We start from the raw sequence: 26,733 nt of genomic DNA, 5'->3' as shown, positions 1-26,733 counted from the left end.
ATCCAGCTGGGCAACAATGGACAGCTACTGGAGTATGATGGTGTGGTAAACCATGTCAAAGGCTACAGACAGGTTGAGAAGGATGAGGAGTCATAGTTTACCTTTGACACAGTCACATAGGATGCCATGTGTGACTGAGTGTTATTTCGGTCCTCTGGCAGGGGAGAAGATCTGACTGGAAGGATTCACCAGAGAGTTCCACAAAAGATGAGCAAAGATTTGAGAGATGATACATTCAAAGACTTGAGAGGAAACAGGGGTAATTTGCAAGGAGAGAAGGGTCAAGGGTTGATATTTTGAGGTGAGGGGTGATAATAACACCCGAGGAGAGAACACCCAGCCGTTAAAGCAAGGTTTGAAAAATGTGCAGCACATACACAATGTTTTATTACTCCACTCATCTACTGAAAATAAAGGATCTTTTTCTCAGTTGAGACATTAAGTCAAACACCAAGGCTCAAAGTTCATGAAACAATTGAAGAAAAAAATGGAAGTTTAAAAAAAAAATCAAGCAATAGCAGTTAGATAATACAACTCTGCAATTTTAAAAGGAAGGGAAGCAGCTTCACAATTTAGAGGTCCTGAGAAGGAGAGAACAAAAGTTAGAAAAAGTGCCTTCATTTCAATGCAGTGAGCACACAGGGTGGAGAAAGTGTGTATTAGTGATATCAACTTTCAGCCAAGTTATTAAAAAAGTCCCGCCTCACTGGTCAGGTGGATGTAAAAGAGCCAAAGACACAACTTAGAGGATCGTGGCCAATAATCTTCCCTCAGCTACCACCAAAATTAAAAGGATGAGATTAATGCACCTCATTTTCTGTTTGTGGGAGCTTGTATTGTGCAAATTGGTGGTTTTATTACTTTGTGGAAAGAGCAAATGCATTTCAAAAGTAATTCATTGGTTGTTAAGCACTTAGGGACATTTAGAGGACGTGACAAGATACTAAACTAAATAGAAGTTCTTTCTCCATTTTTTCAAACTTTGTAGTATCCTACACTAGGAATCATAATTTACTCAAAACCCATCTATCTGACAAAGCTTTGTCACCTTTCCTAACCTATGATTCAGCATCTGTTCCTCTATCAATCACCACTATGCAGCACATGTTTTATATGTTAAACATGTAAATGCACACCTGTATTCCAAATGATCTGAAAAAAATGAACTTTTTGTCCACTGTTACAAGATGTTCCAATTATCTATTTTTCCTTTCAGAAAGATTGCAGCAGTTCAAAGAGAAGGCTCACCACCATCTCAGCCTAACCAAGGATGGGTAATGAATGCAGCCTTGCAGTACCACGCACATCCAAGAACAGATAAAGCATACCAAAGAAACAATACTTTATCCAAATAAAGCAACACAGCTAATTCGACGCCAAGATTTCAAGATTTTTTCAAATTACTATTAAATTAAATTTTGATTGTGTATAAAAAGACAAATTGCCCTTTAGATTTTCAGTTATAATTTATATTTAGAATTATGTACCCACAAATGAGAAACTTTGGCTCCTCCTACAAATCTGACAAGTGGACTTAAGAGATCCTACAGCATTATTTGAAGAGCAAGAAAATGCTCCCAGTGTCCTGACCAACATTACTAAAACAAATAATCTGGTCATTTAGCTCATTGCTGATGTAGGACATGTTTCACCTGATGTGGCGAGACTTCATGGGTTAGAAGAAAATGTTGAGAACTCCCAGGGCCACTCCCTCCTGACTGTATACCACTGTGCCGCCACCTCTGTGTCTGACCTGCCTATGGGGACAGAAAATACTCAGGGATGTGATATGACTATGTCAGGCTGTTACATGACTAGTCTGTGAGACAGCTTTTCCAATTTTGGCACAAGTTCCCAGATGTTAGCGAGGAGGACTTTGCAGGGTCGACTGGGGAAAGGCGAGTCTTTGGCATATTCAGTGCCTAGGTCAATGCCAGGAGGTCCGACCAGACCAATTGTTACCCACTGTTCTGTAGCGGTTTGATACAACTCAAATGGCATGTCAAGCCAGAGGACAATTAAGAGTCAGCATCATTGCTGTGGATCTGGTGTTACACATAGGCCAGACCGGGTAAGGACAGATTTCCATCCCTAAAGGACATGAATGAACTGGATGGGGTTTTACAACAGTCCGGTAGTTTCACTTTCATTACTGAGACAAGCTTTTCATTCCAAATTTACTTAATTCGTTGAATTTAAATTCCCCCAACTGCCGTAGTGGGATTGAACTAATGTCTCCGAAGTATTAGCCCAGGCCTCAGAATTACTCGTCCAGTAACATAAGCACTATGCTACCGTTCCCTTCAAAGCTCCTGCTGATTACCACCTACTACCTGCCCTCAACAGATGATTCAGTGCTCCTCCATGTTGGACACCAATTGAAAGAAGCACTGGGGGGGCACCAAGGGCACAGAATGTACTCTGGGTAGGGGGACTTCAATGTCCATCACCAAGAGTGGCTCAGTAGCACCACTACACACCTAACCCTGAAGGACATATCTGCCAAACTGGGTTTGCAGCAGGCGACGAGAACCAAGAGGGAAAAGCCTACTTGACCTCATCCTCACCTATCTATTTATCACAGATGAATCTGTCCATTATAGTATTGGTACGAGAGACCACTGCACAGTCCTTGCGGAAATGAAATCCCATCTTCACACAGAGAACATGCTCCATCATGTTGCATCACTACCACCGTGTAGCATTAGTATAAATGGGTGGTTGATGGTCGGCACAGACTCGGTGGGCCGAAGGGCCTGTTTCAGTGCTGTCTCTCTAAACTAAACTAAACAGATTAGATTCAGAACAGATCCAGCAGCTCAAACAGGGCACCCATGAAGTGCTATGGGCCATCAGCAGCAGAATTGTATTCAACCACTATATGTAACCTTATGGCTCAGCATATCCCTCAGTCAACCACTACCATCAAGCCAGGGAACCAACCCTGGTTAGATGAGGAGCGTAGGAGAGCATGCCAGATGCAGCCCCAGGCATAACTTACATCAGCAGTAGGGAAACTGTTAGAATCAATTCTAAAGGATGTGATAAACGGACACTTGGATAATAATGATCTGATAGGGCAGTCAACATAGATTTATGAATGGGAAATCATGTTTGACGAACCCGTTGCAAATTTTTGAGGATGTTACTAACAGAATAAATAAAGGGAAGTCGGTGGACGTAGTACACTTGGATTTTCAGAAGGCTTTTGATAAAGTCCCCCACAGGAGGTTGGTTAGCAAAATTAAAGCACATGTGGAATAGGAGGTAATATACTGACATGGATTAAGAATTGGTTAACAGGCAGAAAATAGAGTAGGAATAAACAGGTCATTCTCGCGTTGGCAGGCTGTGACTAGTGGGGTGCCACAAGGATCAGAACTTAACCCCCGGCTGTTCACAATATATATCAATGATTTGGACGTGGGGACCAAATGTAATATTCCCAAGTTCATAGACGACACAAAATTCAGTGGGAATGTGTGTTGTAAGGAAGATGCAAAGCGGCTTCAAGGGACAGACTTAGTGAGTGGGTAAGAACATGCCATTCCAAGGGGTAGCTCTGTTAATTAATGATGGTATAAGTGCCACAGAGAGGATGACCCAAGTTCAGGAGACCAAGACGTAGAAGCAGTTTGGGTAGAGATGAAAAATCATAAAGTCAAGAAGTCACTTGTGGGAGTGTGTACAAGCCACCTAACATTAACCACACTGTTGGACGGAGTATAAAGGAAGAAATAATGGGAACTTGTCAGAAAGGTACCGCGATAATTATGGGGGATTTTAACCTACGTATAGACTGGAAAAATCAGATGGGCAGAGGTAGCCTCAATGAGGAGTACATGGAATATTTTCAGGATAATTTCTTGGAACAAACATTCTGGAGCCAGAGAGCAGGCTATACTGGACCTGGTACTGTGCAACAAGATAGGATTATTTCTTGACCTCAGTTAAGGCGCCGCGAGGTCGCAGCAATCATAATATTATTGAATTTTACGTTCAGTTTGAGGGAGAGAAGAGTGGGTCCAAGACCAGTATTTTAAACTTAAATAAGGGAAATTATGAGGGCATGAAAGCAGAGCAAGCTAAAGTGAACTGGCAAATCGGGTTAAGGGATAGGTCAATAGAGATGCAGTGACAGACATACAAGGGGAAATATTTCAGAATACACAGAATAAATACATCTCAACGAGAAAGAAAAATTCCAAGGGTAGGACCCGCCATCTGCGGTTAACTAAAACAGTTCAAAATAATATCAAACGTAAAGAAAAGCCTATAATTGCACAAAGATGGGAGGCAGGTCAGAAGATTAGGCAGAATATAAAAAACAACAAAGAATGACAAAAAGCTTGATAAGGAAGGTAAAATTAGAGTACGAGAGAAAGCTAGCTAGAAAGATAACAGGTAGAATGAGTTTCTATAGATATTTTAAAAGAGTTAACAAAATGATCATTGGTCCTATAAAAAAAAAAGTGAGTCTGGGGACTTAATAATGCATAATAAGGAAATGGCAGATGAACTGAACAGTTATTTTGCATTGGTCTTCACTATCGAGGATCCAAGTAACATCCCAGTATTAGCTGTAAGTCAGGACATGGAAGGGAGGGAGGAACTCAAGAAAATCATAATCACCAGGGAAGTGGTTCTGAACAAATTGTTGGAGCTGCAGGCTGGCAAGTCCCCAGCTCCTGATGGACTTCATCCTAGGGTCTTAAAAGAAGTGGCAGGTGAGATAGCTGTTGCGTTAGTTTTAATTTTCTAAAATTCCCTAGATTCAGGGAAGGTTCCGTTAGACTGGAAAATGGCGAATATAACTCCTTTATTCAAAAAGGGAGACAGAAAGCAGAAAACTACAAACCAGTTAGCTTAACATCTGTCTTAGGGAAAATGTTAGAAGCTATTAAAGATGTTTTAGCAGGGCATTTAGAAAAATTCACAGTAATCAGGCAGAATCAACACGGTTTTGAGAAAGGGAAATCATGTTTAACTAATTTACTGGAGTTCTTTGAGGGAGTTATATGTGCTGTGGATAAAGGGGAACCAGTGGATGTATTGTACTTAGATTTCCAGAAGCCATTAGATAAGTTGCCACATCAAAAGTTTATTGCAGAAAATAAAAGCTCATGGTGTAGGGGAGAACATATTGACATTGATAGAAGATTGGTTAGCTAACAGGAAACAGTGGCGCAGTGGTTAGCACCGCAGCCTCACAGCTCCAGCGACCCGGGTTCAATTCTGGGTACTGCCTGTGTGGAGTTTGCAAGTTCTCCCTGTGTCTGCGTGGGTTTCCTCCCACAAGCCAAAAGACTTGCAGGTTGGTAGGTAAATTGGCCATTATAAATTGCCCCTAGTATAGGTAGGTGGTAGGGAAATATAAATGGATATTGGTAGACAACCTATCCCCAGAGATGGAAACAGAGAAGTCGAGGAAGGGAAGGGACATCTCTGCATCTCTGACACTTCCCTGCTCTGATGATGCTACCTTCCATGACGGTGCTTCTGATATGACCTCCTTTTTCCTCAACCGAGGATTTCCCCCCACTGTGGTTGACAGGGCCCTCAACCGTGTCCGGCCCATTCCCCGCACCTCTACCCTCACCCCTTCCCCTCCCTCCCAGAACCGTGACAGGGTTCCCCTTGTCCTCATTTTTCACCCCACCAGCCTCCATATCCAAAGGATCATCCTCCGCCATTTCCGCCACCTCCAGCGTGATGCCACTACCAGTCGCATCTTCCCCTCCCTTCCCCTGTCAGCATTCCGAAGGGATCGTTCCCTCCTCGACACCCTGGTCCACTCCTCCATTACCCCCACCACCTCGTCCCCGTCCCATGGCACCTTCCCCTGCAATCGCAGGAGGTGTAATACCTGCCCATTTACCTCCTCTCTCCTCACTATCCCAGGCCCCAAACACTCCTTTCAGGTGAAGCAGCGATTTACTTGTACTTCTTTCAATGTAGTATACTGTATTCGCTGCTCACAGTGTGGTCTCCTCTACATTGGGGAGACCAAGCGCAGACTGGGTGACCGCTTTGCGGAACATCTCCGCTCAGTCCGCAAGCAGGACCCTGAGCTTCCGGTTGCTTGCCATTTCAACACTCCCCCCTGCTCTCATGCTCACATCTCAGTCCTGGGATTGCTGCAGTGTTCCAGTGAACATCAACGCAAGCTCGAGGAACAGCATCTCATCTACCGATTAGGCACACTACAGCCTGCCGGACTGAACATTGAGTTCAATAATTTCAGAGCATGACAGCCCCCCATTTTACTTTCATTTTTAGTTATTTTTTCTTCCTTTTTTTTTTACATTCTCTTTTACATTTTTTACAACCTTTTTTTTTTGCATTTAGTTCATTTCATCTTAGTTTGTTCAGTTTGCTTACCCACTGTCTTTTTTCAGGTTTGCACTTGCTGCTGTTCAATATTCAGTTTATTAACAGCTAATCTGTACTAATGCTTTGTCTTTCAACACACCATTAACATATTGTTTGCCTTTGCTCCGTGACCTTTTGGTCAGCTATGTGGCCTGGTCCAATCTAGACCTCCTTTGTTATCTCTTGCCCCACCCCCACCTCACTTGCTTATAACCTGTGACTTTTCAAATATTTGTCAGTTCCGATGAAGGGTCACTGACCCGAAACGTTAACTCTGCTTCTCTTTCCACAGATGCTGCCAGACCTGCTGAGTGGTTCCAGCATTTCTTGTTTTTATTTCAGATTTCCAGCATCCGCAGTATTTTGCTTTTATATAGGTAGGAAAGTAGGTTGTGAAGAGGACATAAGGAGGCTACAAAGGGATATAGATAGGTTAAGTGAGTGAGCAAAGACCTGGCAAATGGAGTATAATGTTGGAAAGTGTGAAATTGTCCACTTTGGCAGGAAGAATAAAAAAAGCATATTATATAAATGGTGAGAGATTGCAGAGCTCTGAGATACAGAGGAATCTGGGTGTCCTAGTGCACGAATCGCAAAAGATTAGTATGCAGTACAGCACATAATTAGGAAAGCAAATAGAATGTTATCGTTTATCGAGAGGGGAATTGAATACAAAAGTAGGGAGGTTATGCTTCAGCTACACAGGGCATTAGTGAGATCGCATCTGGAGTACTGTGTACAGTACTGGTCTCCTTATTGAAGGAAGGATGTAAATGCATTGGAGGGAGTACACAGAAGGTTTACTAGACAAATACCTGGAATGGGCAGGCTGTCTTACGAGGAAAGATTGGACAGGCTAGGCTTGTATCCACTGGAATTTACAAGAGTAAGAGGTGACGATTGAAACATAGAAGATCCTGAGGGGTCTTGACAGGGTGGATGTGGAAAGGATGTTTCCCCTTGTGGGAGAATCTAGAACTAGGGCTCACTGTTAAAAAAATAAGGGGTCGCCCATTTAAGACAGAGATTAGGAGAAATTTACTCTGAGGGTCGTAAGTCTTTGGAATTCTTTTCCTCAAAAGGCGGTGGAAGCAGACTCTTTGAATATTTTTAAGGCAGAGTTAGATAGATTCTTGATAAGCAAGGGGGTGGAAGGTTATCAGGGGTAGGTGAAAACATGGAGTAATCAGTTCAACCAAGAACTTATTGAATGGCAGAGCAGGCTCGAAGGGCCAAGCGGCCTACTTCTGTTCCTAATTCGTATGTAACATGGCAGATGGAATATAATGTAGAAAAATGTGAGGTTATCCACTTTGTTAGGAGGAATAGATGTGCAGAGTATTTCTTAAATGGCAAGAGATTAGAAAGTGTAAATGTACAAAGAGACCTGGGTGTCCTCGTCAATAAGTCACTGAAAGTGAACATGCAGGCAGGTGCAGTAATCAATTAGGAAGGTTAACGGTATGTTAGCCTTTATAGCAAGAGAATTTGAGTACAGGAGTAACAAAGTCTTGCTTCAGTTGTATAGAACCTGGGTTAGACCGCACTTGGAGTAGTGTGTGCAGTTTTGGTCCCCTTACTTTAAGAAAGATATTATGGTCATAGAGGGAGTACAACAAAGGTTCACCAGACTTGTTCCCGGGATGACGGGACCATCCTATGAAGATAGATTGGGGAAAATGGGCCCGTATCCTCTGGAGTTTCAAAGAATGAGAGGTGATCTCATTGAAATCTACAAAGTACATAACCTGATAGACAGGGTAGATGCAGCTAAGATGTTTTCCCTGGTTCGGGAGTCTAGAACCAGGGGAAACAATTTCAAAATAAGGGGGAAGCCACTTAGAACAGAGATGAGGAGAAATTTCTTTACTCAGAGGGTTGTGAATCTTTGGAACTCTCTACCCCAGAGGGTTGCGGAAGCTCAGTCATTGAGTATGTTTAAAGCAGAGATTGACAGATTTCTAAATACCAATGACAAAGGGATACGAGGAAAGTATGGGGGGGGGTTTGGAGAAAGGCACTGAAGTGGATGATCAGCATGATTGTATTGAATGGCAGAGCAGGCTCGATGGGCTGAATTGCTTACTCCAGTTCCTATAACTATAAGGGAGGGGGGAAACTCTCCACTGGTTGGAGTCATACCTAGCACAAAAGGAAGATGGTTCAATAATTTCAGAAGATGACGGGCCCCCCATTTTACTTTTATTTTTAGTTATTTTTTCTTTTTTAAAATTTTTTTTGTATGTTTATTTCATTTCATCTTAGTTTGTTCAGTTTGCTTACCCACTGTTTTTTTCATGTTTGCACTTGCTGCTGTTTAATATTCAGTCCATTAACACCCTATCTGTACTAATGCTTTGTCTTTCAACACACCATTAACATATTGTTTGCCTTTACTCCATGGCCTTTTGGTCAGCTATTCTGTGGCCTTGTCCAATCTACACCTTCTCCTTTGTTATCTCTTGCCCCACCCCCGGTTTACTTATTTATTTTTATTGTTATTTATTTCGAGATACAGCACTGAAACAGGCCCTTCGGCCCGAGTCTGTGCCGACCAAGAACCACCCATTTATACTAACCCTGCAGTAATCCCATATTCCCTACCACCTACCTACACTAGGGGCAATTTACAATGGCCAATTTACCCATCACCTGCAAGTCTTTGGCAGTGGAGGAAACCAGAGCACCCGGCGAAAACCCACGCAGTCACGGAGAACTTGCAAACTCCGCACAGGCAGTACCCAGAATTGAACCCAGGTCCCTGGAGCTGTGAAGCTGCGGTGCTAACCACTGCGCCACCCTTACTTATAACCTTTGACATTTCTAATATTTGCCAGTTCCGAAGAAGGGTCACTGACCCGAAACGTTAACTCTGCTTCTCTCTCCACAGATGCTGCCAGACCTGCTGAGTATTTCCAGCATTTCTTGTTCTTATTTCAGATTTCCAGCAGCCGCAGTATTTTGCTTTTATTTATTAATATGGTTGCGGTTGTTGGAGGTCAATCATCTCAGCTCCAGGACATCACTGCAGGAGTTCCTCAGGGTAGTGTCCTAGACCCAACCATCTTCAGCTGCTTCATCATTGACCTTCCTTCAATCATAAGGTCAGAAGTGGGGATGTTCGCTGATGATTGCACAATGTTCAGCACCATTCGCGACTCCTCAGATACTGAAGCAGTCCGTGTAGAAATGCAGCAAGATCTGCACAATATCCAGGCTTGGGCTGATAAGTGGCAAGTAACATTCGTGACACACAAGTGCTAGGCAATGACCATCTCCAACAAGAGAGAATCTAACCATCTCCCCTTGACATTCAATGGCATTACCATCACTGAATCCCCCACTATCAACATCCTAGGGGCTACCATTGACCAGAAACTGATCTGGAGTAGCCATATAAATACCGTGGCTACAAGAGCAGGCCAAAGACTAGGAATCCTGCAGCGAGTAACTCACCTCGACTCCCCAAAGCCGATGCACCATCTACAAGGCACAAGTCAGGAGTGTGATGGAATACTCTCCACTTGTCTGGATGGGTGCAGTTCTAACAACACTCAAGAAGCTCGACACCATCCCGGACAATGCAGCCCGCTTGATTGGCACCCCATCCACAAACATGCATTCCCTCCACCACCGATGCACAAAGGCAGCAGTGTGTACCATCTACAAGATGCACTGCAGCAACGCACTAAGGCTCCTCAGACAGCACCTTGCAAACCCGTGACCTCTACCACCTAGAAGGACAAGGACAGCAAATGCATGGAAACACCACCACCTGCAAGTTCCCCTCCAGGTCACACACCATCCTGACTTGGAACTATATTGCCGTTCCTTCACTGTCGCTGGGTCAAAATCCTGGAACTCTCTTCCTAACAGCACAGTGGGCGCTCCTACCTCACATGGACTGCAACAGTTCAAGAAGGCAGCTCATCATCACCTTCTCAAGGGCAATTAGGGATGGGCAATAAATGCTGGCCTAGCCAGTGACACCCACATGATGAAAGGTCACAGACCTGAAACGTGAACATCTCCACAGATGCTGCCTGACCTGCTCACCAATGCTCAGTTTTGGTTCTGCCAGGACCATTCGGCTCCAGACCTCATTACAGCCTTGGCCCGCACATGGATCCAAGAGTTGAATTCCAAGAGGTCAGATGACAGTGAATCACCCGGACATCAAATCTGTATTTGATTGAATGTGGCATCAGGGAGCCCTAGTAAAATTGAAGTCAATGGGAATAAGAGGGAAACTCTCCACTGGCTGGAGTACAAAAGAAAGATGGTTTTGGTTCTTGAAGGCCAATCATCTCAGCCCCAGGTCATAGCTGTAGGAGGCCCTCACCATAATGTCTTAGACCCAATCAGCTTTAGCTGCTCAATAACCGCCCTCCATCATAAGGTCAGAAGTGGGTATGTTCACTAATGATTGCACAGTGTTCAATTACATTTACAACTCCTCAGATACTGAAACAGTCCATACCAGCATGTAGCAAGACCTGGACAACATTCAGGTTTGGGCAAATGGCGCTGAGGTAAACGATCAGCCACGATCTAATTGAATGATGGAGCAGGCTTTATCGGCTGAATGGCCTACTCTTGTTCCTATGATAAAGTGGTAAGTAACATTCACCTCACACAAGTGCGAAGCAATAACCATCTCCAACAAGAGAGAATCTGACCATCTCCCCAGTGACATTCAGCAGCATTACCATCGCTGAATCCCCTGCCATTAACATCCTGGAGGTCACCATTGACCAGAAACTTAACTGGAACATTCACTCCTTCCACCAACAGCGCATTGTGGCTGCAATGCGTACCATCTACAAGTACTGCAGCTACTTGCCAAGATTCCTTCAACAACACCTCCCAAACACATGTCCTCTACCACCTAGAAGAACTATGGCAGCAGGCACAAGGGAACACCACCACCTTCAAATTCTCCAAGTCACACACCATCTTGACTTGGAAATATATTGCCGTTCCTTCCCTATTATAGAGTCAAAATTCTAGAACTCCATTCCCAACAGCACCATACATGTATCTACACTACATGGGCTGCAGCAGTTCAAGGAGGCGGCTCACCACCACCACCTTTTCAAGGGCAATTGGGGATGGACAATAAATGCTGGCTTTGTCAGCAACACCCACATTCCATGAATGATTTTTTTTTTAAAGCTGCTGTAATGGAGGGAAACTCCGCAATCACAATTCAAAAAGTACTTCATTGGGAAGTACGGAGGTCATGAAAAGTGCTACATATATGGAAATAATTCTATTACTGTGAAGTCCAGAGTTCCAGATTATACCTAATTTTTCTACATAGAAGACATATGAATTAGGAGCAGGAGTAGGCCAGCCACTCGAGCCTGCTCCGCCATTTGATAAGATCATGGCTGATCTGACTGTGGCCTCAATCCAACTTAGCCATATACCCCTAGAACCTTTGACTCCCTTGTCAACTAAGAATCTAACTAACTCATCCTTAAAAATATTCAATGACCCTGCCTCTACTACTCTCCGGGGAAGAGAATTCCACAGACTAACGACCCTCAGAGAAAAAAATTCTTATCTGTCTTAAATGGGTGACCCCTTATTTTTAAAACCGTGTCCCCTAGTTCTAGTCTCATCCATAAGTGGTGACACCCTTCCAGCAACCACCGTCAAGTCCCCTCAAGATCTTATGTGTTTCAATTAGATCCCCTCTCATTCTTCTAAACTCCAATGGACACAGGCCCAACCTGCTCAAACTTTCCTTATAAGATAATCCCTTCATCCCAGGAATCAGTGGACTGAACCTTCTCTGAACTGCTTCTAATGCAATTATATCCTTTCTGAAATAAGGAAACCAAAACAGTACTCCAGATGTGGTCTCACTAACACCCTGTACAACTGTAGCAAAACTTCCTTACTTTGATATTCCATTCCCCTTGCAATAAACAGTTTTAGCATACCTTTAGGTTCTTAAATTCCTTCCATAAGGACGTTAAAATGTTGTCTGCACATTAATATGTCTGTAACATAGCCAACACAAGGGAGTAAAGGACGGAAGGAAGGAAGGAATACTTCCATTTATATTACATTCTTCTTTATGTCCTAAAGCACTGAACAGGCAATTATTTTAAAAATGCAGTAACTGCTACAATATAGACAACCACAACACACAGCAAGGTCTCAAAATAAAATGAGATAAATGGCCAATGAATCTGTTTTGGTGGCATTGATTGAGATAAATGTCGGCCTGGACTCCACGAGAATGCTCCTACTATTCAAATACTGTCACAGAATCATCTCCATCCATCTGAATAGACAAAGCCTCTGTTTCACATCTTATCCAAAAGAGAACACTTTCTGAAAATGCAGCTCTACCTTGGTATTGCCCCAAAGCAATTGATCAGATTGCATGCATCAGTCCCTAGAATAGAGCCTGAACCCACAATTTTCTGGCTCAGAAACAATAGTACCATTAAAACAGCTAAGCTGGCATTTGACTCAGTGGTAGCACTTCTGCTTCCAAGACCGACAGCGTTCACACAGCTAAGGATCAAGCAGAGTAATGTAAGCTAATGAAAATGGGCATTCTGCATCTCTCCAAAAGAAAAATCAGTTTCTGGATTGTCATTTCCCAGCAACTTTTTTGTTTAAAAAGACATTGCTCTTTTAATATACATTCTCCCTCCCAGCTCCAAGAAAATATTTATCAAATCTGAATGAGATCGGTGAATATGTAATCTTTTACATCCACTTGAACAGACGGCATCTATGCAGAACAAAACAACAGCACTCCCTCAATTATGCACTGCATTTTCAGCCTAAATTAAGTGCTCAAATGAGACTGGAACCCAATATCTCCTGATGCACAAGACAATGTGCTACCAACTGAGCCAAATCAGCACAATGTTACAAGCAACTCGAGCCTCTACAATATCACCCTTAAAATCCATGAAACAAAATCTTATTTGGACTTTTTTTTTTCTTATTTTGTGGGTTTGTTCTATTTGAATTAAATAGAAAGGGCTGCTTTTAACACCATTTCTTCATTAAATGAAGAAATCCTAATCAGAACACCGACTGGTTTGCATCAGCAACTGAAATATATACACACACAACTAATTAGAAACTTTATGCAAGTACCCAAGATCCCAAAGTACACACCTGTGCAGCTCAAATGAAAAGTTTGGACATCCCTGGCTTGGAGGATCACAGCAGAATTTCAAGAAGTTCATTAGCAGAAAGATCACCTTTGATCATCTCCTCACAGCTTAGTACTGTGTACAGTACAGTTTACTGGACTAATACCTGGAATGGGCAGGTTGACTTACGAGGAAAGATTGGACAGGCTAAGCTGGAATTTAGAAGAGTAAGAGTTGACTTGATTGAAATATACAAGATCCTGAGGGGGCTTGACAGGGTGGATGTGAAAAGGATGTTGCCCCTTGTGGGAGAATCTAGAACTAGGGGGTCACTGTTTAAAAATAAGGGGTCACCCATTTAAGACAGATGAGGAGAAATTTTTTCTTGGAGGGTCGTGAGTCTTTGGAATTCTCTTCCTCAAAAAGGCGGTGGAAGCAGAGTCTTTGAATAATTTTTAAGGCAGAGGTAGATAGATTCTTGATAAGCAAGGGGGTGGAAGGTTATCAAGGGTAGGTGGGAACAAATGATTAGTAACAAGCTATCTAAATATGCACAATAGACAGCAGAAATCACAACTCAGAATCTCAGTTTCTGCATGTACATGCTTTGCTGGGCAGAGTTTGAGTAAAATTGAATACTTGCATTAATAAAGCTTAGGCTGCACTGATAATTGCCCTCCTGGATTTTCAACACCTTCAGTTAGTTGTTTCTAGGCAAGGTAACAGACACCAATTACAAACACACTTCCCTCTTTGGATTGGATGCTTAAAAACCAACATGGAAGAAAGAATAATCAAAGAGAAAAAGTAACCTAGATTCTCCCCAAGGAATAGAAAAAATAACCATTGTTGCACCATGTATAAAATTAAGCTACATTCCCTAAAATTAAATGAATATCCTGCAAATATATTCTCAAAAGATTTCCATGATTGGTGCAATTGTAAACAAATAAACCCCCAACTGTTAGCCCCCTTCAAAAAACATATGGTTACCTCGATGGAACAGAAATATTACAAGAATTTTATTGCTGCTCATCGAAATAACTAATGCTATGACTTGAAAAAAAGTGAATGAGTATAAATAGAGTCAAAATGAGGCCTAGTTCTACAAATCCCAAAAGGGCTGCATTCAATATCAACTATTAAATAGGATGACTCAGCTGGACCCAAAAGAAAGCCACAACAGTAAATGACTGCTTTCACCATTACAATCATCTAGCTTTGGTTGTTCTTAAAAACAAGATAGCTACTGGGCACAGTGTAAAAGGCAATTATAAATGCAGCAATTATCAAAGAATTCAACACTTTAAAATGTCCTCCTGCTATACATGGTCCCTCAGTATTCCCTTAACTAACATTTGCAAAAAACTGGATATTTCAAGCAAGGCCCTGTGGCATTTCAGACAAATCTAAATCGGTGCACAAATTCAACAATCTGAAGTATACAGTATTAAAATTAGATTTCAGAAACTGAATTCATGTGAGGCATAAAACAAAAAATATACTGAAGTTACAACACAGAAATAAGCTATTTTGTCCAACCAGTCCACATTGGCATTTACTCTCCATGTGAGCAAATAGTTCTAATCACATTTACCCACCCTTTTTCCTTATCCACCTATCCAATTGAATATTGACAGTTTCTGCCTCAACCACCAAGCCTGGAAGCAAAATAACATCGCCTCACAACTCTGTGGAAGTTTTTCCTGCCCTCTGTTCTAAATGTCTTGCTTTTAATCTTATATATGTGACATCTCATCCTTGACCCCCTCAACTACTGGTAACAGTCTGCTTTCATCTACCCTGTCCCATCCATTCATAATTTTAAACATTATATTGGTCCATAATTTGATTTGTTGTAACAACACATACATATAACAAAGAGACCCAATTTCTTATGTAGTACAATGGATATTAAACATATCATAATAACACATGCAATAGTCCACAATATCTGGTCTATTCAATGGGTACAAAGAAATTAAAGACCTCAGTAAAAACTGGGCAGCTGGAGTTTCATATGCAATCAATAATAACAGAAGTTCTCTTAAATCTATATTTCAAAAAAATCTGTGCATCAGCTGCCATTTTTCTCAGGCTTAAAGAATTTCAGTAAAATAGACAATGATAATTGAAATAAGTGATCTTTATATGCACCAAGGGAGACAGTTCTTAAGTGGGTAAATGTCAATTTACTAAAAAAAACCTTTTGGATAAAATATGTTTACAGAATGGAAGGCATCATTTCTAATACACTTGAGCAAACTTCAGACTTGCCGTCAGTTATTTGTCAAAAGGTGTTTTCTCAATAATTAATTGAGATATTTTGTCTTGAATTCCACATTTTGCAAGGAAATCTCCAATGTAGATGTTGAAGTAATAAAATGTATACATAAAACTAAATCACTGATAATAAATGCTGTCAACTTTCTTCTTGTAGGAAATTGAGTCTTCATTAGAATACCAAAGGTTGCATCAATAACTCTAAATAACTAAAATGAATTGATGTACTAGCACCAAATATATTTATTCATCACAAACACTGTATTGCACATCACTTTTCAAAAGTGTACTTATCAATCTCAGGGAACATTTGGGATGAGATTTACAATCTAAAAGATTTCAAGATGTGTTTACTTAAGATCAACATTTTTAAATTAATGAGTCTCCCCCATTAAGGCTACAAAAGCCATTACGAACGTAAAAAATTAAATTCATATCAATAAGGGAATCTGATTAAGTGATTGATTAAACTATCCTCAATAGCTATTAATCCAAAATCACAAAGTGAAATCAAACCAAGTTCATGCTTTAGTGTGCCCATTTCCCTACAGTACAATTGTTACAAATTACTAGAATCTGGAAAGCAACGCATACATCTTACTATCAATAATAAAATTGTCTAAAAATATAAAATTATTGCACTCAAGGCAATATCTAACTGACAACTCTAATACTAACCATCATTTGTGTTGCAAAAAAAAAAATCAGTCTATTCTCATCAGCCTGACCTATTAGGCCATAAAAGCTCCAATACATACATGCACTCAATTTACTTTGACCATTTTGCAGCAAACTTCAAAGAAACATTAAACATTGCGGGATGCAAATCTCAAATGCAGGTAAATGGTAAGGAGCGAAAGAAACATTAATATAAAACGCCTGGAAGACCGGAGCACTTTTAAAACAGTGTTTAGGCCTGCACGAAGGCTGAAGACACACAGGCCTGAACCAATGCCTATGCATTACTACAGATTATTATTTTCCACACAAATACCTACAGGCCTATGCAGCATCAAGGACATAATTTTACCACTTACTTGCATTTAAAACGTCCAACAGCTCTGTACAATTTTCGCACATCTTTCACTAATTTAACCATTTATCTCCCCTACGGCTTCTCGTTAAGATCAATTGTTTGTTGTGCGACCGTTCGGTGTTTTGAAAAGGCGCTAAGGGAGGGGGAAGGGAGGATAAGAGAGGAAAAAAAACTGAATGCAAATTATCCGATCCGCACCAGTACGACCTGCTCGAACCTCCGCGCCATTTTGATTTGGACAAGTCGGACGAGCAGCTTCGACTATTTCCGCCTACACTCGGCTCCTTCTCCTGCGCCGCGCAACACACGCAACCCCCAAGATGGCACCGTAAGTGGCGCGCAGGTTCATAAGTCATTGCTACGGCAACCGCCGTAACCACGGGGACGGCCACCAACACCCCGCCCTCAGACTGTTAAAGAATGGAAGGAGGTTCGTGTGGTAATAGCTGTTGTGTATGGTTGTTTATTTTGCAGTCTAGTGGGTGGCAAGAGCGTAGCGGAAAGGGGCTGTAATTGGACTAAAGTAATTCGTGTGTTATTCCATTCCTTAGTGAAGCGCGTTGTTCGTTTATTCGGCTAAATCTTTCATTAGCGAAACGATTCCACTCCTTTTGAGATAAACATCTCTACAGAATGAGGGTAAAGGCCACTCAGGTTATCAAGCTCGGTTCCTCTACCTGACTGTGGTGCAAACAGTCCCTACTTGAGTGGCTGTTCTTGAAGAATCGTTGTGCGGCTGTCCGTCGAAACACCGTCCAACTCCAATTGAAATGAATGGCCTATTTTCTGCAGGAACTTACCGAACTGCCTTTTAAAGTAATTAATTTCGGGGTATTAAAATGACTAGACTTATAAAACACCGGCATGTAGAATTTGCATTAATAGAAACTAAGATACTGTCCCCAGACAATAGGGCACAAAAATGAAGTTCCATATGTAATGAGATTTTAACGTATTTGATAACCCGTCTTTTTCCAGACAGCCGAGTCAGGTTTAAAAATGTCTATAATTTTCAATTTGTTACTATTTCAAGATTTGGAAATTTTTATTATTTTTCATCAAAGTAAATTTCCAAACCTAAGTCTGCTTCTGCTTCCTAACCAGTTTGTATTTGGCAAATGGAGGAACTCCTCCGTCTGGCAAAAGGTGGCAACCCCAATAACAACACCTGCTCCCCCTGTCGGGTGAAGTGGAGTCACAAGATACTTGTCCAAGAGGAAGAGCATTTGCCCTATCTTAATTCATATATTCAGAAATTTCAATTTCAGAACAGTGGGAACAAATAAAGTCAGCAGTACTCGACTCCTGTGTCCAGACCATTGGGTTCGAGCATCGTTATCACCAGGACTAGTTCAACGAAAATTATGCTGAAATATGTGACCTCATGGAACAAAGACGAGCCTGGCAGAACAACCCAAGGTTGCAAATCAAGAAGGCAGCATTCCAACAGCTCAAGGCTGACACTCAACAACAAATCCGGAAGATAAAGAAGTGGTGGGAAGAGAAAGCCTGAGAGATCCAACAATATGGCATGCAAAGGTTTTTTGAAGCCACCAGGGCCATCTGTAGACCAAGGTCAAATAGACAAAATCCCCTTCGCTTACAGGATGGTGTCTCTCTTGAGGATGACAATGTCATCTGTCAACACTGGAAAGAACATTTTCAACAACTTCTCAACCATGAATCCACAGTGGCAGCTGACACTCTTCAGGCTATCCCCCAGTACTCTGTGGTAGAATCCATGGATGAACCACCATCGATGGGAGAGCTGCAACAAGCAATCAAACCGATGAAAAACAACAAAGCCTGCGGCCCCGATGGTATTCCAACTGAGATCTTCAAAGCTGGTGGACATTTGCTCACATCAAGACTCCATGCACTCGTCCTGTGGATTTGGGAGGAAAAAGAACTCCCTTTCCCACCCCCCCAACTTCAGGAATGCAATAATTGTAGCTATCTTCAAGAAGGGAGATAAATCATGCTGTGGAAACTATTGAGGTATTTCCCTCTTGTCCATAGCAGGGAAAATCCTAACCTGCATTCTCCTGAATCGCCTACTTCCTGTGGCTGAGGAAATCCTCCCAGAGAAACTTTCTAATATTTGTCAGTTCCGAAGAAGGGTCACTGACCCGAAACGTTAACTCTGCTTCTCTTTCCACAGATGCTGCCAGACCTGCTGAGTGATTCCAGCATTTCTTGTTTTTCTCCCAGAGAAACTGAGGCTTTAGATCTTCCAGAGGAACCACTGACATGGTCTTTATTGCCTGACAAATCCAGGAAAAATGTTGAGAACAACACTAGGAACTCTTCATTGCATTCATCGACCTGACCAGAGCATTTGACTTAGTAAATTGCAAGGCTCTGTGGATTGTGCTCCAAAGATTTGGATGTCCAAGAAACTTCATCACAGTCCTGCAATTGCTCCATGATGATATGGTTGCAACTGTCTTGAGTGGGAGATCTGAAACCGACACCTTCAAAATTCGGACCGGGGTCAAGCAAGGCTGTGTGATAGCCCCCGTACTATTTACAATCTACCTGACAGTGGCTTTTCACCTCATGAAAGAGTAGCTGCCCTCTGGTGGGAGTATTAAATACCACCTAGATGGAAATTCTTTAACTTCAGTCACCTCCATGCCAAAACTAAACTGACCACCATAGACATACATGATCTACAGTTTGCAGATGACTGCAGTGTCATTGCCCACTCTGCACCAGATTTGCAAATTGCTGTCGATCGCTTCAATTTTGCATACAAGAGACTCAGCCTGTCCTTGAATGTTGCCAAAACAAAATTCATATATCAACCCGCACCTGGTCAGCCAAATATTCTACGACCCATATATATTGAAGAAGAGTCTTTGGAATGTGTTGAGTACTTCCCATACCTTTGCAGCTGCCCCTCTCAAAAGGCCACCATTGTAGAGGAGATCCAACACCGGATCAGCTGTGCTAGCTCGGCCTTCTACAAACTACGGCAGCACATGTTTGACAACAAAGACTACTGCAAGTCAACAAAAGTCCTAGTGTACAGAGCAGTTGTTGCCACCATACTTCTGTGCTGCAGTGAGACCTGGACTGTGTGTCAGTAACACATAAGAGCACTAGAGAAATTCCATCAGCAGTGCCTCCGCCGCATCCTCCAGATTCAATGGAAAGACTGTTGAACAAATGCTAGTGTCCTTCTTGAAGCCAGCTCCACAAGCATTCAGGCAAAACTCCTGCAAAACCAACTTCGATGGACCCAACACTGTCTGGATGGCCAAAAACTTTCTCCCCTGTCACGTCGTTTTCTCAACTCTCAAATGGCCAGCATTCCAGGTGAGGACAAAGAAAATGCTTCAAAAATACTCTAAAGCTCTCTTTGAAGTGCGGCATCATTGGCATTGATGATTGGGAGGAACTTGTTACCAATCATTCAAAATGGTGACAGCTTGTCTGTCAAGCTGCATCATGCTTTGAGTCCAAATGCCTTCGTAATGAGGCAGAGCAGCGGCAGAGAAAGAAAGAAAAGAAAGATCCTGCACTCCGGATCCCACTACCTCATGGGACCTCCTGCCCCATGTGTCCAAAGATCTGCTGGTCGAGAATCGGCCTGTTCAGTCACCTGAAGACTCATGACAGAAACTCGCAACCTTGAGTAGACATCATCTTCGAATCGAGGGACAGCTAAAGAATTCATGCATCTAGAAACACAGTATAGGCTGACTACCACCACACCCTGCCTGTCCCCATTGCTACATCTAGTTGTTTCTTAACGCCACAACTGTATCTAGAAATCCATTTTACATGTTGATTACTGGTTTATATCAATCCTAAATTTAATCCTATATCCTCTTGGCCTACTCAATTCAAATTATAGCAGTAGTATGAATTTACTTCATTTCATTAACTAGATTGTATACCTCTGTACAAGATCAACTTTCAGATTTCTCCATTCAAGGCTGAAAAGCCTGAGCATCTCCAGTCTTTCCTCATAACTCAGACCACTGACACTACAGATCAGCTCTTCTCTTCACTACTTTCAGTGCTTAAATGTCTTCCATGTCTCTTGGTGACCAGACTGGATGCAGTACTGAAAATGTTCTCTAACCAGAACAGTTCTGTCATGACTTCTGACTTGTATTCTATTGGTTTTGTTGATTGCTGCTTTGCTTTTGTTAGACATGTTGAAGGTAAAATCTAAGAATCCTACATCTCTTTTAATTACATTATCATTCTAGTACCATTTATGAACTACTTCTGTGACTGGTAGGCACTGCAGGGGGTAAAGTGTGTAATAAACACATAATACGATTTATTGAGTCTCCTTACAAGGGGACACTTGTATATTGTTTTCTTGACAATGACAGCTTTATTTGATTATTTAAAAAAGGCATGTTGCTAATTTTTCCTTCTTGCATACAGTACTTTACAAATCTAAGTGGCTGCTGTTTGAAAAGTTATTGAATTCAGATTGAGGACTATGCCCACAGAGGCCATTAATGGGATCACATAGCCCTTCCCTTTGATATCAGGTCAGATGGATAATGTTGTAAACTTGAATTTAGAGTAACATTATTTCCAAGGTTGTGTACGTGTGTTTGTTTTTAAGTGTGCTTCAAAAACTATGGTCAAATGCCATCATCTTGGTACAGTAGCTGGAAAAGAGTGCTGCAGGAGATGTAACTGTTACTAAGTTTCAATTGTGGTTTAGTTTAATTAAAAATTAGTTAATTTCTTTGGTGTAGTCAGCAACGGAATTCCTTAAAGTAGATTTTGTGTGTGATGTAGACGCATGGTTTTGTCACATTGGAATGTGCAAACCCATATATAGAGCGATTGATATAGCTATTAACTTTAAATAACAATTATTTTTTAAAAATCCATTCTCCTAGCGTCTTTCATATCCTCAGGAAGTCCTGAAGTGCTTCTCTCCTGTTTGTGACTTCTAAGGTGTAGTTATGTAAGTTAGTTAGATGTGGTAAAGTGTATTTGGGAAAACTACATGGGCTACATGAGAGGGCAGATAGGGATGGACAATCATTGCTGACCTTACCAATGACCACTACATCCTGATAAATAGTTTGTTTAAAAAAAGGTGTCAGCTCTGGCCCAGTGGTAGCACAATCACCTCAGAATGCCCCACTCAAACCTCACTCCAGAGACTTGCATACATAATCTAGGCTGGCACTTAAGTGCAGTACTGAGGGAAGTGAGACATTTCAGATGAACCAAGCCTTTATGCCCCATCAAGAGGATGTAGAAGATCCTATGGTACTATTCAAAGAAGACTAGGGGAGTTCACCCAGTGCCCTGTCCAACATTTATCCCTCAACCAACACCTTAAACAGATCTATGGGCTGGATTTTTTGTTGGAGCTGGGTCTCCTGGTGCCAGGCCGAAAGGGCAGGAGAAAGCCCGCCTCTGTCTTTTCGCACCCCACCGGAACGATCCTCCAGTCTTTTTAAATCAAAATTTCAGGAGGCAGAATCCCTGTCCCTTTAAAGATGGGAATCCCGCCTCCAAGAGGGCTGGCAGTATTGGCAGCGACACTGGGAGCGGTGGTCACTGCTAGTACTGCAGATGCCCAGCACTCAAACCCCCAGACCAGAGGTAGGTGAGGCAGAGTTGCCGGGGCCAGTCTGGAAGGTCACGGTGAGAGGGGGATGGGGGTGTTGGTTATGCAGTCCAGGGGGAAGTGGGGGGGGGGGGTAAACTGGATCTTGGCAGGGGTCCTCCATGGGCCACAGATTGTCCACAGAGGAAGGGCCCCACTCCCAAGCCCACAGGAAGGGCATCACGTTTTACAAAGCATCCGCCACGTGAAGGCGCCCACCCCTGCCATTGGTAAGATCCCAGCAGCAGAGGGAAGAGGCCCTTTATTGGCCATTAATAGGCCACTTAAGGGCCTAATTTGGTCTTTGGGGGTGGGGTGGAGCGGGGGGAAGGCCGTTGTCAGCCTATCTCACCCCTGGGAAGATTGCCTGGTGATGGGCAGTCCACCACTCACCACCAGCACTCCCCCCCCCCCCCCCCCCCCCCCCGGTGCTCTGATTCCACCTCAGCGGGCCACACAAAATCCCAATGGTAGTGTTGTAGATGTAATTTAACTGGATTTTCAAAAGGCCTTTGATATGGTACCCTGTAATAGACTAATGGATAATGTCAGAGAATGTGGAGTCAGGGGACAAGTGGCAGAATGGATTGCTAACTGACTTCAAGACAGAAAGCAGAGAATGGGAGTAAAGGGTAGTTATTCAGAGTGGCAGAAGATCAGAAGTGGTGTTCCACAAGATTCGATGCTGGGACCACTGTTGTTCACAAATTTACGTAAACAATTTGGACTTTTGAATTAGAAAAACAATTTCTAAATTTGCAGATGACACCAAATTGGGGGAGATTGTCAATACTGAGGAGGAATACAACAAATTACAGGGGACATTAATAAACTTGCAGAATGAGCAAATAATTGGCAAGTTCAGCATGGATAAATGAGATGTTGTACATTTTAATAGGAAGTCACTTATTGTTTGGAAGGTGCAAGTGTAGATGGAGTAGAGGAACAAGGGATCTCGGAGTACAAATACACCAATCACTAAATGTTGTGCCACAGGTTAGCAAGCACATAAAAAAGCAAACTAAACACTAGGCTTTGTTTCTAGAGAGATAAAATTGAAAAATAGGGAGGTTATGCTAGACCTGTATTGAACCTTGGTTCAAGCACACTTAGAGTACTGCATGCAGTTCTGGATGCAATATTATAGAAAGGATATAAGAATATAAGAACTAGGAGTAGGAGTAGGCAATTCAGCCCCTCGAGCCTGCTCCGCCATTCAAGCTAGACAAGCATATGAGGGAGAAGGGAATAGAGGGTTACAATAATATATTTAGATGAGGAAAGATGGGAGGAGACTCGAGTGGAGCATAAACACCAGCATGGACTGGTTGGGCCAAATGGCCTGTTTCTGTGCTGTACATCTTATATATATCAATGGACTCGACAGGTGGGTAGAACAGTGGCAAATGGAATTCAATCCAGAGAATTGTGAGGTAATTGCATTTGGGGAAGGCTAACAAGGCAAGGGAATATGCAATAAATGGTAGGATACAGAGAAGTGTAGAGGAATAGAGGGACCTTGGAGTGCATGTCTACAGACCCCTGAAGGTGGCTGGAGAGGTAGTTAAAGTGGTCAAGAAGGCATATGGAATAGTTGCCTTTATTTGCTGAGGCATAGAATATAAGAGCTGGGAGGTTATCCTGAAACTGTATTAAAGCAATAGTTAGGCCATAGCTGGAGTGCTCCATGCAGTTTTGGTCACTGCACTGTAGGAAAAATGTGATTTCACTTGAGAGGGTATAGAGGAGATTTACCAGGATGTTGTTATCTGGACTGGAGAATTTTAGTTGTGAGGAAAGATTGGATAGGCTAGGGTTGTTTTCTTTGAAACAGAGGAGGCTGAAGGAAGACCTAATTGAAGTGTACAAAATTATGAGGGGTCTAGATAGAGTGGATAGGAAAGCCCTATTCCCCTTGGTTGAGGAGTCCATAACTAGTGGACATAGATTTAGAGTAAGAGGTAGGAGATTTCGAGGGGAAATATTTTCACCCAATGGGTGACGGGGATCTGGAACTCACTGCCTGAAAGGGTGTTAAGAGGCAGAAACCCTCATAACATTTTAAAAGTACCTGGATGTGCACTTGAAGTGTTGTCACCTATAAGGCTATAAGAGCTGGTACGTGGGATTAGGCTGGATGGCTAATAGTTGGCTGGCGAGGTCATGATGGGCCAAATGGCCTCCTTCCATGCTGTAAATGTCTATGATTCTATGTCTATTATCTGGTCATTTATTTCATTGCCACTTCTGGATCTTGCTGTGTACAAATTGGCTGCCATGATTCCTATATTAGAATGGTGACAACAATTCAAGTACTTCACTGGCTGTAAATGCCCTCATGGGGGAATCTTGAACTAGGGGGCACAGTTTCAATATAAGGGGTCTCCCATTTAAGACAGGGATTATATGCTTTAGGATGCTCTGAAATTGGGAAAAGCACTACATAACTGCAAGTCCTTTCTTTAGGAGATGGGATTTGCACAACAGTGATATCACTGGACCGTACTGTGTTTGATCTCTCAGCCAAAGACTGGTATGTATTCGGGAATTAGATGGAGGAAAAAGAAACAAATTAGAAAGGTATCAATCATCTGACCAAAAGTACCCTCCCTCCCTCCCTCAATAAATACAGAAATGCACTCCATTGCTGTAAAGTTATATCCCTTTGTTTACTGAAGCTAAATTGCCCAGTTGGTTATGGTGCCATCACAGTTCTATCGTCTCATATGAGCAGGTGGATATAATGTACTGGACTGTTGATTTTATCAGTCTGTGCATCTTCTCATGCTAAATAATGGAAGAAACATGACTCAAGAATGATTTCACAAATATTAAGATTTTACTCATGAGCTCTGTAGTTGGATTTAGTCTGAATTTGGGAAAGAGGAAGGAGATAGCTGCACCATCTGGAGTTTCAAAAGTGATTACAAGAGGGAGAACCTGAAGGCCCTTTGCTCCTGTTCATTATGTTTAATCCACTTTGCCTTCATTTTTCTTGGTAGTTTAACAAATTGTTGTTTCTTTATTCGGCAGAATATATTTAATATACACACGGGAGCCAATATGAATTTATACTTAGAACCCGTTTTCATGTTAAAAGAAGTTTAAACAAAAAATTAGGAGCACTCTAGAACATTTGAGTAGTATTCACAAAGGATCCCAAGTCTATAATTTGTCAAGCATATATTTTTTTTAAATAGCTATGTCCTGAAACCAGAATTTCCCATTGTTTGGTACTTCTGTATATGAACTAGGTGCTGTCATCTAGATGGAATGAAAATTGTACTGGGAGAACCTTTTTAAGTATTTAGGATGTTTATTGAAATAGTGTGGTTATTTGTTAAAATTAGCCTTAAAACGCTTCAGAAAAGTAAAGTATTTGCTAACGTTTTCTGGCATTAGGAGGACAACAAATTAACTTTTATTTCCTTTCAATTTCAAACCTCCTCATGCAGCGATATTTTGTGGTCCCAATACCACAAACGTATTAGTCTTAATCAGTATCAGGCCATTCACCATTGGCGGTGGCTATCCCTTGATAAGAGGATGACATCTACTTAAGGACGCTAGTTTTTGCCATGGGTCTTCAGGTTACTGAACAGGCCAATTCTCGACCTGCAGATCTTTGGACATATGGGGCAGGATGTCCCACGAGGTAGTGGGGTCCAGAGTGCAGGAAGCCATTCACCACAGGGGCTGTGAATGAAGCTAAATTATAAAAGTTCTACATAATTTCATTTAAATGTTATCAAAGCCAGCACACTGGGATTTGTACATGCGCCCAAACAACTTCCATATTCAACACGGTTTTTTTAGGAAGCTATGTGGACTGCATGAAATGAGCACAGATCTCATTTCAGTATTGCAATAAGGTTAAAGTGGTTAAAAGTTGTAAAAGCTTGAGTTACTGGCTTTTAAGGTTTTACAGATGCCTAACTGGTGGTTCTCAAAAGGATCACTGAAAACCATGGAAGGACCTGCAGGTAATCTGGAGTCAGATTAACATTGCTCACCCACTCCCCCCTCCCGATTTACCTAGCTGTAAAATTCCAACGGGCTTTGTTTTGAGTTTTACTTAAGCAACTGATCAGTGAGTTTTTATTCAACCATTTGCATGTTGAAAGATCTGCTTTTGTTCTGTATCTGAAGCTGTAGTAATTAATTTGTCTTCTGTATCATAATATAAATTGACATCGTAGCTTGGCCTGAAATACATGGCCAGTCTAGGATTTTGCTGACTATTTCAGCAATCAGGAGAATATGGTGGTTACCTGTACTTCTTTCCAGGATAGATGTTACTTTCTTTCAATATT

At 42.0% G+C, this 26,733-nt stretch overlaps 1 protein-coding gene across 6 annotated transcripts in view; it reads right to left on the bottom strand.

Moving 5' to 3' along the window:
- usp34 (ubiquitin specific peptidase 34) overlaps positions 1-17,088 on the bottom strand; it is a 405,374-nt gene extending 388,286 nt beyond the window's left edge. For 5 of the 6 annotated variants that reach the window (XM_068044865.1, XM_068044869.1, XM_068044868.1 and 2 more), the window contains exon 1: positions 16,823-17,085. In XM_068044865.1, coding sequence (XP_067900966.1) covers positions 16,823-16,865 — 43 coding nt within the window. In that variant the 5' untranslated portion in view covers positions 16,866-17,085. Of the gene's footprint in view, positions 1-16,822 lie in introns of all 6 variants that reach the window. The other variant, XM_068044870.1, reaches the window with a different exon arrangement.
- Positions 17,089-26,733: the final 9,645 nt, after the last annotated feature.

Source organism: Heterodontus francisci, chromosome 13, assembly GCF_036365525.1.
Source record: "Heterodontus francisci isolate sHetFra1 chromosome 13, sHetFra1.hap1, whole genome shotgun sequence".
In the NCBI taxonomy this organism is placed as follows: Eukaryota; Metazoa; Chordata; class Chondrichthyes; order Heterodontiformes; family Heterodontidae; genus Heterodontus; species Heterodontus francisci.
Note: the sequence above shows the minus strand (reverse complement) of the source record. Positions and strands in the feature narration are given on the sequence as shown.